Genomic DNA, 12941 nt, shown 5'->3' with positions numbered 1-12941 from the left:
CCTTGCATTTCCCTTTGTCTGGGGCCCTGATCCCGGATCTCTGCAGGGCTGTCTCTCTCCCCACCCCTGTGCCTCAGTGTCTCCTCTTAGGATAGTCTTTTCCTGGCCATTTTCCTTCTGGCTGAGGTACCCCTGGCTCCCCCCTGCGCATCTTCTGGTAACTCTCTGCTGTCTTTTGCTGGATGGATATTCAGTTCCCAGTTCTGTTCCTTTTTTTTTTTTTTTTTTTTAACCATGCAACATGGCTTGTGGGATCCTAGTTCCACAACCAACAATCGAACCCTGGGCTTTGTCAGTGAAAGTGTGGAGTACTAACCACTGGGCAACCAGGGCATTTCCCAGCTTTTGTAGCTTAAATCTGAGGTTATGGGTGACTTCTAGGGCTCCCTGGACCTAGAGCTCTGGCTGAGATAGGGAGGTGATGATGACCTTTCCCTCGAGGGCTGTAGGGGAATTACTAAAAGTCACAAAAGACATGGAGCACTTCACTGTGCCGGCCCTCCCACATCTGTTATTTTCTCTTTAGTTCTCAGAATCACGGCACATTGGTATTGAGCATAGTATTAATGGTGACACTGATGCTTGGAGAAATGATGAGATGTTGTGCCTACGGTCACACTGCCAGCAAGTGTCAGACTTCAGACTCTTCATCTGAACCCCGGATCTCAGAGCACTTACTCTGCCCCCCGACCTCGTGGAACACCACTGTCTGTGTCATCTCCCGTGGCCTCCTTCACCTGAGGCTTTCCTCTCAGCCACAACTGCTTTATGTCCCAAGGCTGCACCTGCTTCCCCCCTGAACCCAGCCCAGAACTTGGCCATCAGCAGGCCTCACGATTCGGGCCTGGGTCTCTGCACCTTCACCAGCAACACAGTGACAGGCTGGATCCCACCCAAGTGCACATCACCAATGTTGCCGTGTTTGACTCTCCAGGTGGTGGTGACCCTCAAGGATGTGGCCGTGACCTTTACCCGGGAGGAGTGGGGACAACTTGACCTGGACCAGAGGACCCTGTTCCGGGAGGTGATGCTGGAGACCTGCGGGCTCCTGGTCTCCCTAGGTACATGCTCAGCTCTTAGACCTGTGCGGAGCCCAGCCTCCTCCTGGTTTCTGGCTGATCAGAAGGTCACAGGAGTCACCTTTGCTGCTCCCCACAGGCCCTGGAGTTTGCTGGGCCCTCCTCCTCCTGCCTGGTCTGTGTATATAGCAGGGATCAGAGGGATAGAAGCAGTGTCCCTGTGAACACCAGCCCTCATCCCGGTGCCCAGTACCCTCGGGCATCAGTCTGAGGTCCCCGTTCTTGACTCCTCTGCCGGGAAGCTGACTGCCCCAACCTGGTGGGGTCACGTGTCCCCACAGCCAGGTAGCAGGGCTGCTCTCTGAAGAGAAGGTGACGCAGGCAGGCCCTCCATAGCATTTGACATCAGTGCCACCAGGGAATTGAGAACTATTGATGCCTTGATGTGACCCTGAGCAGTTTTGTTTCTTTTGGTTTGAGGTTGGGCTTAGGCATCTTTGGGTGGTTCTGAAGCACAGGGTGACTTGGAGGAATCATCAAAGACGTTCCGGAAGGAGCGTCTGCTTCCCAGGGTCCTGTCCTGTGCCCTTGCACGGGCCCGGCTTCCAGTAATGATGTTCAAGGGCACAGGTGTTGCGCAGACAGACGACCCTACCTTCTACGGCAGTTGAAGCCCTGGAGTGGTGTGTGCGCCCTTGGTTCCAGGTCATGAATCAATACTTTATTTACTTGGGGAGCAGCTACATTGATGGTCTGCCTCTTCCTGTCACAGAGTCCCAGACAGGGTGGAGGGTTTCATTCTTCTCATCAAACACCTGTATCCTGTTTCTTGCTCCATCCACAGGGCATCCAATTCCCAAACCAGAGTTGATCCACCTGCTGGAGCATGGGCAGAAGCTGTGGACAGGAACCAGAGGCCTCCCGCATAGCACCGGCCCAGGTAGGAACTGGTAGCTGCTGGCCAGTTGCGCTCATGGCAGCCTTCAGAACATGCGGGGACCACCGCCTCTGAGATGCCATGTGAAGCCCTTCATGGGGTCTGGAGGTTTCTCTCGCATCGAGGTTTAGTGTGCATCAGCTGGCAAGCTCAGGACCACACCATTGTTTAGCGATCCAGACACCTCCTCCTCCTTGTTTTTTTCTTTTTAATTTTCTCTATTACATTGAAGTACAGTTGATTTCCAGTGTTCTGCTAGTTACGCTGTACAGCAAAGTGACTCAGTTATACACATATGTATATTCTTTCTTTATATTCTTTTCCACTATGGTTTATCCCAGAACATCCAGTATAGTTCCTGGTGTTACAGTAGGGCTTGCTGCTTATCCATCCTATATGTAATAGTTTGCATCTGCTGATCCCAAACTCCCAGTCCTTCCCCCTCATCACTACCCCACTTGGCAACAAGTCTGTTCTCCACGTCTGTGAATCTGTTTCTGTTTCATAGACAAGTTCTTTTGTGTCATATAGTTAGATTTCACATATAAGTGAGACCATATGGCATTTGTTTTTCTCTGTCTGACTTATTTCACTAGAGCATAATATCTTCTGGTTCCATCTGTGTTGCTGCAAATGGTATAATTTCATCCTTTTTTATGGCTGAGTGATATTCCGCTGTATATAAGCGCCACACCTTCATCCATTCATCAGTCGATGGACATTTAGGTTGCTTCCATGTCTTGGCTATTGTGAACAGTGCTGCTGTGAACACAGGGGTGCGTGTGTCTGACAGCCTGTGGTGAACGATGTCAGATTCATGATCTCTAAAGATTTAGCTTCAGGACCAGGGACCAGGCTTGATCACTCAAAAGCTTTTGTGTAGCAGAGTTTTATTAAAATGAAAAATGGACAGAGAAAGCTTCTGACATAGAGACATCAGAAGTGGGACGGTGAGTGCCCCTCTTGCTAGTCTTAGCAAGAGGCCTATATACTTTTTAATTGGTTATTACAGTGAATCAAAAGAATGTCTCACCTCATTGGTGGAGAAATCAAAAGCTTTTCAGACAAGCAAAAGTTACAATTCAGTGCCACCAAACCAGCTTTACAACAAATATTAAAGGGACTTATATAGTAAGAAATACAAGAGAAGAAAAAGATCTGCAAAAGAATGTCTCAAGGTTGTAAAGATCTTACTAGACCTGCTCCCACAACTTGCATTTTAAGATGGCAGGATTAGAACTGACAATAGGAAGATCTTCAGTTCAGTTAGTCAGTCGTGTCCAACCCTTTGCGACCCCATGAATCGCAGCACGCCAGGCCTCCCTGTCCATCACCAACTCCCGGAGTTCACTCAAACTCATGTCCATCGAGTCGGTGATGCCATCCAGCCATCTCATCCTCTGTCGTCCCCTTCTCCTCCTGCCCCCAATCCCTCCCAGCATCAGAGTCTTTTCCAATGAGTCAACTCGTCACATGAGGTGGCCAAAGTACTGGAGTTTCAGCTTTAGCATCATTCCTTCCAAAGAAATCCCAGGGCTGATCTCCTTTAGGATAGACTGGTTGGATCTCCTTGCAGTCCAAGGGACTCGCAAGAGTCTTCTCCAACACTACAGTTCAAAAGCATCAATTCTTCGGCACTCAGCTTTCTTCACAGTCCAACTCTCACATCCATACCTGACCATTGGAAAAACCGTAGCCTTGACTAGACAGACCTTTGTTGGCAAAGTAATGTCTCTGCTTTTCAATATGCTATCTAGGTTGGTCATAACTTTCCTTCCAAGGAGTAAGCGTCTTTTAATTTCATGGCTGCAGTCACCATCTGCCGTGATTTTGGAGCCCCCCAAAATAAAGTCTGACACCGTTTCCACTGTTTCTCCATCTATTTGCCATGAAGTGATGGGACCAGATGCCATGATCTTCGTTTTCTAAATGTTGAGCTTTAAGCCAACTTTTTCACTCTCCTCTTTCAGTTTCATCAAGAGGCTTTTTAGTTCCTCTTCACTTTCTGCCATAACCCATAATATACATTTTAAGATAACAGGATTAGTCAGAAGGTTTTCAAGAAGAAACTGTCCTCAAGCAGAATACATTGTTGTTATACAATCCTTAGTACAGAGTTGAAGCTGAGTTGTTTAGTTGTGTTAAAGAAAAAAACGTTTTATGTGACTAAGACTAAGGAATGTAGAAAAGAAGAGTTTGTCCTTTTCTCCTCCTTGAGAACGCCACACCCGCTATCTCCTCCTCAGGGACCCCAGAGTTCTTATCAGCCTGAAATTGACTCTCTCATGTCTTTTCAAATTAGAGTTTTGTCTGGATATATGCCCAGGAGTGGGATTTCAGCTTCACTTTTTTTTTCAGCTTTACTTTTTAATATACATATAAACTGAAGAATCCTTTACCCCACCTAAAATTTAGAATATTTCCAGGACTGTGGCAGGTTCTGGGGCCCCATCCTTGTCAGTAGCTGCTCTTATTGCGATCCCCACTGTTGACACTCTGTCATTGTGGATAGATTTTCTTTGTTTCTTTCTGAGGATGGGAGTGGGTGCCTTGAACAGCAGTTTCGGTTCTCAAGGCTGGGTATCACCAAGGTTCATTTCTTCTGAGGCCTCTTTCTTTGGCATGTAGAACAAGATGGCTTGTCCTGGATGGTGGAGTTGCTGTTATCCTAACTGCCCCCTAAAGCAATGAGGATACTGACGTTAGACTGCTTCAGAGAATCTGAGCCAAAAGAGACATGTGTCCATTGAGATCTAGTCTACTGATCTGGCTTTGTATGATTGTGAGAGCTGAGAGATTTTGAAATCCGCAGGGCAGGCGAGTAAGCTGGGAGAGTAGATGCTTGCAGCCTTGAGTCTGGAGGCAGAATTCCTTCCCTCCCAGGGCATCTCAGTCTTTTCTCTCTCTCTCTTTTAAATTTATGTATTTTTAATTGGAGGATAACTGCTTTACAATGTTGGTTTCTGCCATACATTAACATGTATCAGCCATTGGCATACATACCTCTTCTCCCTCTTGGCCTTCCCTCCCACCCCTGTCTTTGCTCTTAAGGCTACTAATTGATTAGATTTGGCCCAACATATGAAGGGGAACCTGCTTTTCTCAAAGTCTGAGAATTTCACTGTCAGTAGTACCTAAAAAGTACCTTTACAGCAGCATGCCGAATGGTATTTGGACAAAGAGCTCGGCACAATCACCAAGCCAACTTGATGTACAAAATTAACCACCATAAACACTCACACGGCACCAAGAACTGTGCCAAGAGCTTCACAGGCATTTTCTCATTTAACCCTCGTGTCCGCTGGAGAAACAGTCTTCTTGTCTCTCAGGTGAGAAAATTATGACTTAGAGAAGAGAGAAGGGACTTCCCTGGCGGGCCAGTGGTGAGAGCTGCATGCTTCCACTGCAGGAGGCGAGGGTTTGATCCCTGGTCAGGGAACTAAGGTCCCACAAACCACACCTGGAACTGAGGCATTCTGACTCCAGAGCCCTTCCTGCTGACACCACATTAATGCCCCTCAGCAGCGGAAAATTATGTTTCCTACCATTTGGCCGGGTGTGTCCCTCTGCCCCTTCTTTTCTGAGATGTTCACTGTCTCCTTCCTATCACCGCCCTTGTAGTATTGCCTTCACCAGGCTTCTCGTGCTGTTTTCTTTTTCTAACTCTTTTTTTCCTTTTTGGCCACGTCACAAAGGCTTGCGGGATCTCCAGAGACTGAGCCCAGTCCTCAGCAGTGAGGATATGAGTCATAATCACTGGACTGCCAGGGAATTCGTTCTCTTCTTTTAAGGCACTATTTTCAGTGTTTTGTGTATCAACCACTTGTTTTAGTTTTTGTTAACTCAGTAAGTCATGTCTGACTCTTTGTAACCCCATGGACCCCATAGCCCACTGGGCTCCTCTGTCCATGGGATTCTGCAGGCAAGAATACTGGAGTGGGTTTCCATTTCCTTCTCCAGGGGATCTTCCTGACCCAGGGATCGAACCCATTTCTCTTTCTTTACCACTGAGCCAGCAGGGAAGCATCAACTACTTAGATAACACTTATTACCTCCCAGGTCATCTTCTAGGCACCTCTTTTTAAAAATTGGAGTAGAGTGGATTTACATTGTTGTGTTAGTTTCAGATGTATGACAAAGTGAGTCAGTTGTCTTTTGCAGATTCTTTTCCTGTATTGGTTATTGCAAGATATTGAGTATAATCCCTGTGTTATACAGGAGGTCTTTGCCATTTATCTATTTCATATATAATAGTGTGTATCAAGTAATCCCAAACTCCTATTTGTCTTTCCCTCCTCACCCTTTCCCCTTTGATAACCATAAGTTTGTTTTCTGTCTGTGGGTCTGTTTCTGTTTTGTAAATAAGTTGAATTTGTATCTTTTGGGGGTTTTTTTAGGTTCCACATGTAAGTGATATGATATTTATCTTTCGCTGTCTGACTTACTTCACTTAGTATGACCCTCTCTAGGTTCATCCGTGTTGCTGTAAATGCTTTTCTTCTTTTTTCATGGCTGAGTAACAGTCCATTTTCTTATAATTCTTAAGCAGCCTCTAGGGGTGAATCTACTCACACGTACTCTTCTATTTCAACCCAGTACCCCATCCTTCTTTCTGGCAACTCCCGTGTCTGCATTAGGACCCAGCTTATGGGCTTCCCAGGTGGCACAGTGGTAAAGAATCTGCCTGCCAACATAGGAGACACAGGAGATGTAGGTTCGATCCTTGAGTCTGGAAGATCCCCTGGAGAAGGAAATGGCAACTCACTTCAGTATTCTTGCCTGGGAAATCCCATGGACAGAGGAGCTTGGTGGGCTACAGTCCATGGGGGTCATAAAGAGTCAGCCATGACCAAGCACACACGCACGCACGCGCACACACACACACACGTGCACGCACACACACACACACACACAACACATCTCAGGGAAGATGGGCTATTTCTTCCCAGTGTCACAAGGTGGCATATTCCTGCACTCTTATAGAACCAAGGCATCAATCCTCGGGGCAAATGCTCTCCAGACAGTGTTACTGAAACTGTCCTCCCTCCCTTGCTCCAGGTCCTCTGTCTCCCGCCCAGCTTGCCCTCGGCTCACCCCTTTCGTGCTGTCAGGGTACAAGGATCATAAAAAGTAATTGGAAATCTAGGTTATGTTGGTGTGAAGCCACAGCAGGTGTCAGAGGTGCTGCTCTCTCCTCGTTTGTCCACTGAAGTGTCGCTTTAGTTCCTTCCCTGCTGCATCACTAAAACCCCTCCTTCATGTATCGGCTTCTTTCCAGGTGACAGACCAAAATGTCAGACCAGAGAGTCAAGCAATTCTCAACCAGTTTTATCTGAGGAAGCCTTGCTCCAGGGAAGCCTGACTCTGGGATCTTCCTGGGACTCCAGGTTGGGGCGAGCCGGGGCTGCACAAGGGCTCTTGGAAATGTGGAGAGTTCCAGAGAAGCCAGAGGTGGACGCTGGCAAGCAGGCCCATCCGGGGAAGATGACCCTTGAGGATGACGGTTTAGGGGCAGGTGATGGTCTGCACTCAGGAGCGTTCCAGAAGAGAGTCTCTCAGGAGGATGTTCTCCACGAACGTGACCCACAGCCACCTGGAAGAGGCTCCCCCATTCATCGCCTCTACAAGTGCAAGCAGTGCGGGAAGGCTTTCAACAGGAAATGGTACCTCGTGCGCCACCAGCGGATTCACACGGGCATGAAGCCCTACGAGTGCAACGCGTGTGGGAAAGCCTTCAGCCAGAGCTCCACGCTTATCCGCCACTACCTCATCCACACCGGGGAGAAGCCGTACAAGTGCGCTGAGTGCGGCAAGGCCTTCAAGCGCAGGTCCTACCTCCTGCAGCACCAGCCGGTGCACACCGGGGAGAAGCCCTACGAGTGCAGCCAGTGTCGCAAGGCCTTCACCCACCGCTCCACCTTCATCCGCCACCATCGGACCCACTCGGGCGAAAAACCCTTCGAATGCAAAGAGTGTGAGAAGTCGTTCAGCAACCGAGCGCACCTCATCCAGCACTACGTCATCCACACCGGGGAGAAGCCCTACGAGTGCGCGGAGTGTGCCAAGGCCTTCCGCTGCAGCTCGGAGCTGCTGCAGCACCAGCGGGTCCACACCGGCGAGAAGCCGTACACCTGCACCCAGTGCGGGAAGGCCTTCCACCGGAGCACCTACCTCCTGCAGCACTCGGTCATCCACACCGCGGAGACGCCATTCAAGTGCTCCCAGTGCGGCAAGGCCTTCAAGCGCAGGTCACACCTCCTGCAGCACCAGCGGGTTCACACTTGAGAAGGCAGCCTTCACCCGCTGCTCACCCTTCGTCTTTAAGGAGGAGATCCAGGCTGGAGCGGAAAAGTTCTTGCCAGCAAAGAACGCTGGAGAAGGCTTTTTTGGTTCCCTCTTCAAACCCACAGTCGGTCACATGGGAGAGACGCCTGGGAATGCAGTAAATATCCGGAGCCTTCAGCCCCCCATCATGGGAGGATTCAGGCTGTAGAGAAACTAAGCCAGAAGGCTTGTCACCCGTGGGTCCACCTCTGTCAACTTCAGAGCACACACTGGGAAGAAACAGCCTGCAGATAACCTGAGCTAAAAGAGAAAGGTCTTCTGCCACCTGAGATGGTGTAGTGAACAGGAACCACCTAATTATCGCCTTGAGAAAAGTTCTGTGGCAGGTCATCCACCACTTGTGACGCTAGAGCCACGTCAGAACCTCACGGAGCTCGGGCTTTTCCTGTGAGGAAGCACAGAGGGGACAAACTCCGGGGCGTTTTCACTTACAGCAACCTCCAGCCCCAGGGCTCCCTTGGGTTTGCGCTTAAGAGGCCATCTCAGCATTATGTTGAAAAGGAAAATAACAAGGGAACTCCCATGTGGTCCAGGGTTAGGATTCTGTGCTCTCACTGCTCAGGGCCTGGATTCAAGCCCTGGTCAGGGAACTAAGATCCTGCAAGCCCCACAGTGTGGCCAAAGGAAAAATAGCAAGGAGGTGGAGGGGATGCAGAGGAAGATTATAAACATAAAAAGTGAAAGTGTTCATCACTTAGTCATGTCAGACTCTTTGTGACCTCCTGGGCCTTGGCCCGCCAGGCTTCCCTGTCCATAGAATTCTCCAGACAAGAATACTGGAGTAGGTAGCCATGCCCTTCTCCAGGGGATCTTCCTGACCCAGGGCTTGAACCCAGATCTCCTGCATTGCAGGCAGATTCTTTCCCGTCTGAGCCACTAGGGAAGCACAAACAAACAACGGAAGTGCTTTTGCAAGCTCTTCCAGACTTTCCTGCCAAGGCTGCTGCTGTTTTTGATCAGTTCTATTTTTGAGGGGCAGTATTTGAGAGAGGAAAAGGGTGCAGCCCTTTATTTTTATATGTTCACTGCTGTCCCCAGCCATTAGGCACTTAATTATTTGTGAGAAATATGAAGGCTTGAGTCATGAGCTACTTGAACTACTAAGAAATTGGAATACTAAAAGTATCATTCAGGTCAGTTCAGTCTCTCAGTAGTGTCCGACTCTTTGCGACCCCATGAATTACAGCACGTCAGACCTCCCTGTCCATCACCAACTCCCAGAGTTCACTCAAACTCACGTCCATCGAGTCAGCAACGCCATCCAGCCATCTCATCCTCTGTCGTCCCTTTCTCCTCCTGCCCCCAATCCCTCCCAGCATCAGAGTCTTTTCCAATGAGTCAACTCTTCGCATGAGATGGCCAGAGTACTGGAGTTTCAGCGTTAGCATCATTCCTTCCAAAGAACACCAAGGACTGATCTTTAGAATGGACTAGTAGGATCTCCTTGCAGTCCAAGGGACTCTTAAGAGTCTTCTCCAACACCACAGTTCAAAAGCATCAATTCTTCGGTGCTCAGCTTTCTTCACAGTCCAACTCTCACATGCATACATGACCACTGGAAAAAACCATAGCCTTGACTAGATGGACCTTTGTTGGCAAAGTAATGTCTCTGCTTTTCAATATGCTGTCTAGGTTGGTCATAATTTTCCTTCCAAGGAGTAAGCGTCTTTTAATTTCATGGCTGCAATCACCATCTGCAGTGATTTTGGAGCCCCCCAAAATAAGACAGTTTCCACTGTTTCTCCATCTATTTGCCATGAAGTGATGAGACCAGATGCCATGATCTTAGTTTTCTGAATGTTGAGCTGTAAGCCAACTTTTTCACTCTCCTCTTTCACTTTCACAAGAGGCTTTTTAGTTCCTCTTTACTTTCTGCCATAAGGGTGGTGTCATCTGCATATCTGAGGTTATTGATATTTCTCCTGCCAATCTTGATTCCAGCCTGTGCTTCTTCCAACCCAGTGTTTCTCATGATGTACTCTGCATATAAGTTACATAAGCAGGGTGACAATATACAGCCTTGATGTACTCCTTTTCCTATTTGGAACCAGTCTGTTGTTCCATGTCCAGTTCTATCAGTTGCTTCCTGATCTGCATATAGGTTTCTCCAGAGGCAGGTCAGGTGGTCTGTATTCCCATCTCTTTCAGAATTTTCCACAGTTTATTGTGATCCACACAGTCAAAGGCTTTGGCATAGTCAATAAAGCAGAAATAGATGTTTTTCTGGAAATCTTTTGCTTTTTCCATGATCCACTGGATGTTGGCAATTTGCTCTCTGGTTCCTCTGCCTTTTCTAAAACCAGCTTGAATATCTGGAACTTCACAGTTCACGTATTTCTGAAGTCTGGCTTGGAGAATTTTGAGCATTACTTTACTAACGTGTGAGATGAGTGCAATTGTGTGGTAGTTTGAGCATTTTTTTGGCTTTGCCTTTCTTTAGGATTGGAATGAAAACTGACCTTTTCCAGTCCTGTGGCCACTGCTGAGTTTTCCAAATTTGCTGGCATATTGAGTGCAGCACTTTCACAGCATCATCTCTCAGGATTTAAAATAGCTCAACTGGAGTGCCATCACCTCCACTAGCTTTGTTTGTAGTGATGCTTTCTAAGGCCCACTTGACTTCACATTCCAAGATGTCTGGCTCTAGATGAGTGATCACACCATCGTGATTATCTTGGTCATGAAGATCTTTTTTGTACAGTTCTTCCGTGTATTCTTGCCACCTCTTCTTAATATCTTCTGCTTCTGTTAGGTCCATACCATTTCTGTCCTTTATCGAGCCCATCTTTGCATGAAATGTTCCCTTGGTATCTCTAATGTTCTTGAAGAGATCTCTAGTCTTTCCCATTCTGTTCTTTTCCTATATTTCTTTGCATTGATCGCTGAGAAGGCTTTCTTATGTCTCTTGCTATTCTTTGGAACTCTGCATTCAGATGCTTTTATCTTTCCTTTTCTCCTTGGCTTTTTGCTTCTCTTCTTTTCACAGCTATTTGTAAGCCCTCCCCAGACAGCCATTTTGGTTTTTTGCATTTCTTTTCCATGGGTATGGTCTTGATCCTGTCTCCTGTGCAATGTCACGGACCTCCTTCCATAGTCCATCAGGCATTCTATCTATCAGATCTAGGCCCTTAAACCTATTTCTCACTTCCACTGTATAATCATAAGAGATTTGATTAATGTCATACCTGAATGGTCTAGTGGTTTTCCCTACTTTCTTCAATTTAACTCTGAATTTGGCAATAAGGAATTCATGATCTGAGCCACAGTCACCTCCTGGTCTTGTTTTTGCTGACCATATAGAGCTTCTCCATCTTTGGCTGCGAAGAATATAATCAATCTGATTTCAGTGTTGACCATCTGGTGATGTCAGTGTTTATATTTTATATTTAAGGAGAGAATGGTCCACATAAGGATCACCAAATTAAATATACACCCCAAAGGCTGTTGAATTTTTTTTTAATAAGTAAACTTGTTTGTGTGGTTCTAAGTGTTCAGTACTCTCACTCTTCTTATGTTTTTAAGTTTAAAAAGAAGCACATGTATCAACATATGCACACATTTTGCAAAAATAGCAACAGTTAGTATATTTAGGAAAATTCACTCCAAAATTCATCAAACCTCAGTGAAAAGAAGTTGCATGCAAATCAATTACTCAAGGCTATTAATACACTGCATTTTCAGTCTTCACCAAGGTCTTTTTAAAGATATGTAGCAATGTGGAAGATAAATCGATCCACATCACTTAGGGGCTTTATTTTTATTGGAATATATTTGATTTTCAATGTTGTGTTTCAGATGTACAGTAAAGTGATTTAGTTATTCAGATACATACATTCATTCTTTTTCAGATTATTTTTCCTTGCAGGTTATTACAAAATATTGAGTATAGCTCCTTGTGCTATACAATAGGTTGTTCTTGGTGATCTATTTTATATATAGTAGTTTGTGTATCTTAATCCTAATCTCCCAATTTATTTCCCTCCCCCAACTCTCTTTTTTTTTAATTGTATTTATTTATTTATTTATTTTTAATTGGAGGATAATTGCTTTACAATATTGTGTTTGTTTCTGCCATAGACCAGCATGAATTAGCCAGAGGTATACCTATGTCCCCTCCCTCTTGAACCTCTCTCCCACTTCCTGCTGCATCACTCTTTCTTGATTCCATTCTTAGGTGGGTTTTTTTTTTATCATTCATTTTTCACTTAGATGCCTGAATCCCTGTTCTGGGCGCTTGAAAGTCATCACTGAACAAAAAAAGCTGAAAAAAAGAATCTTGCCCTGCAGAGTCAACATAAACAGCGTAATAAATAAACTGTATAAAAAACTAGATGATCATAAGTATTACTGAAGGAAAAACTGGAGCAGGGTAAGTTGAATCATATACACCAAGCTATGAGGGGATAAGGACAGGTCATAAGTGTATCAAATAAAGTTTAGACATCTTCAAGAAGGTGGCTTTTATACAGAGACTTGGAAGAGAAGGCACAGGCTCTGTGGGTATCAGGAGAAATTTTCTCCTCTTAGAGGGAATGTCCAGTTCAAGGGCTTTATGGCTGGAATATATCCTGGAATATTTGAGGCATATCAAGGAGGTCATAGAGCTGAATTGGTGATGAAGGGGGAATAACAGGAGATTA

The 12941-nt window shown here is 46.3% G+C and overlaps 1 protein-coding gene across 1 annotated transcript; it reads left to right on the top strand.

Annotated features, from left to right (window-relative positions):
- Positions 1 to 910: 910 nt before the first annotated feature.
- On the top strand, positions 911 to 8241 carry ZNF550 (zinc finger protein 550). Its single transcript, XM_052656901.1, has 3 exons — positions 911 to 1061; positions 1864 to 1959; positions 7235 to 8241. The coding sequence occupies exons 1-3, from the start codon at positions 911 to 913 to the stop codon at positions 8239 to 8241; spliced, it is 1254 nt and encodes a 417-aa protein (XP_052512861.1).
- Positions 8242 to 12941: the final 4700 nt, after the last annotated feature.

Source organism: Budorcas taxicolor, chromosome 18 (assembly GCF_023091745.1).
Source record: "Budorcas taxicolor isolate Tak-1 chromosome 18, Takin1.1, whole genome shotgun sequence".
In the NCBI taxonomy this organism is placed as follows: domain Eukaryota; kingdom Metazoa; phylum Chordata; class Mammalia; order Artiodactyla; family Bovidae; genus Budorcas; species Budorcas taxicolor.
This window is presented reverse-complemented; position numbering and strand designations above follow the sequence as displayed.

What these genes read in the sequence shown, in the direction of transcription:
- ZNF550 (XM_052656901.1), top strand. Translation starts at nt 911, where the DNA reads ATGTTGCCGTGTTTGACTCTCCAGGTGGTGGTGACCCTCAAGGATGTG. An exon ending in CGGGCTCCTGGTCTCCCTAG is followed by an intron (nt 1,062 to 1,863) that starts GTACATGCTCAG and finishes CTCCATCCACAG; the next exon opens with GGCATCCAATTCCCAAACCA. An exon ending in CCCGCATAGCACCGGCCCAG is followed by an intron (nt 1,960 to 7,234) that starts GTAGGAACTGGT and finishes GCTTCTTTCCAG; the next exon opens with GTGACAGACCAAAATGTCAG.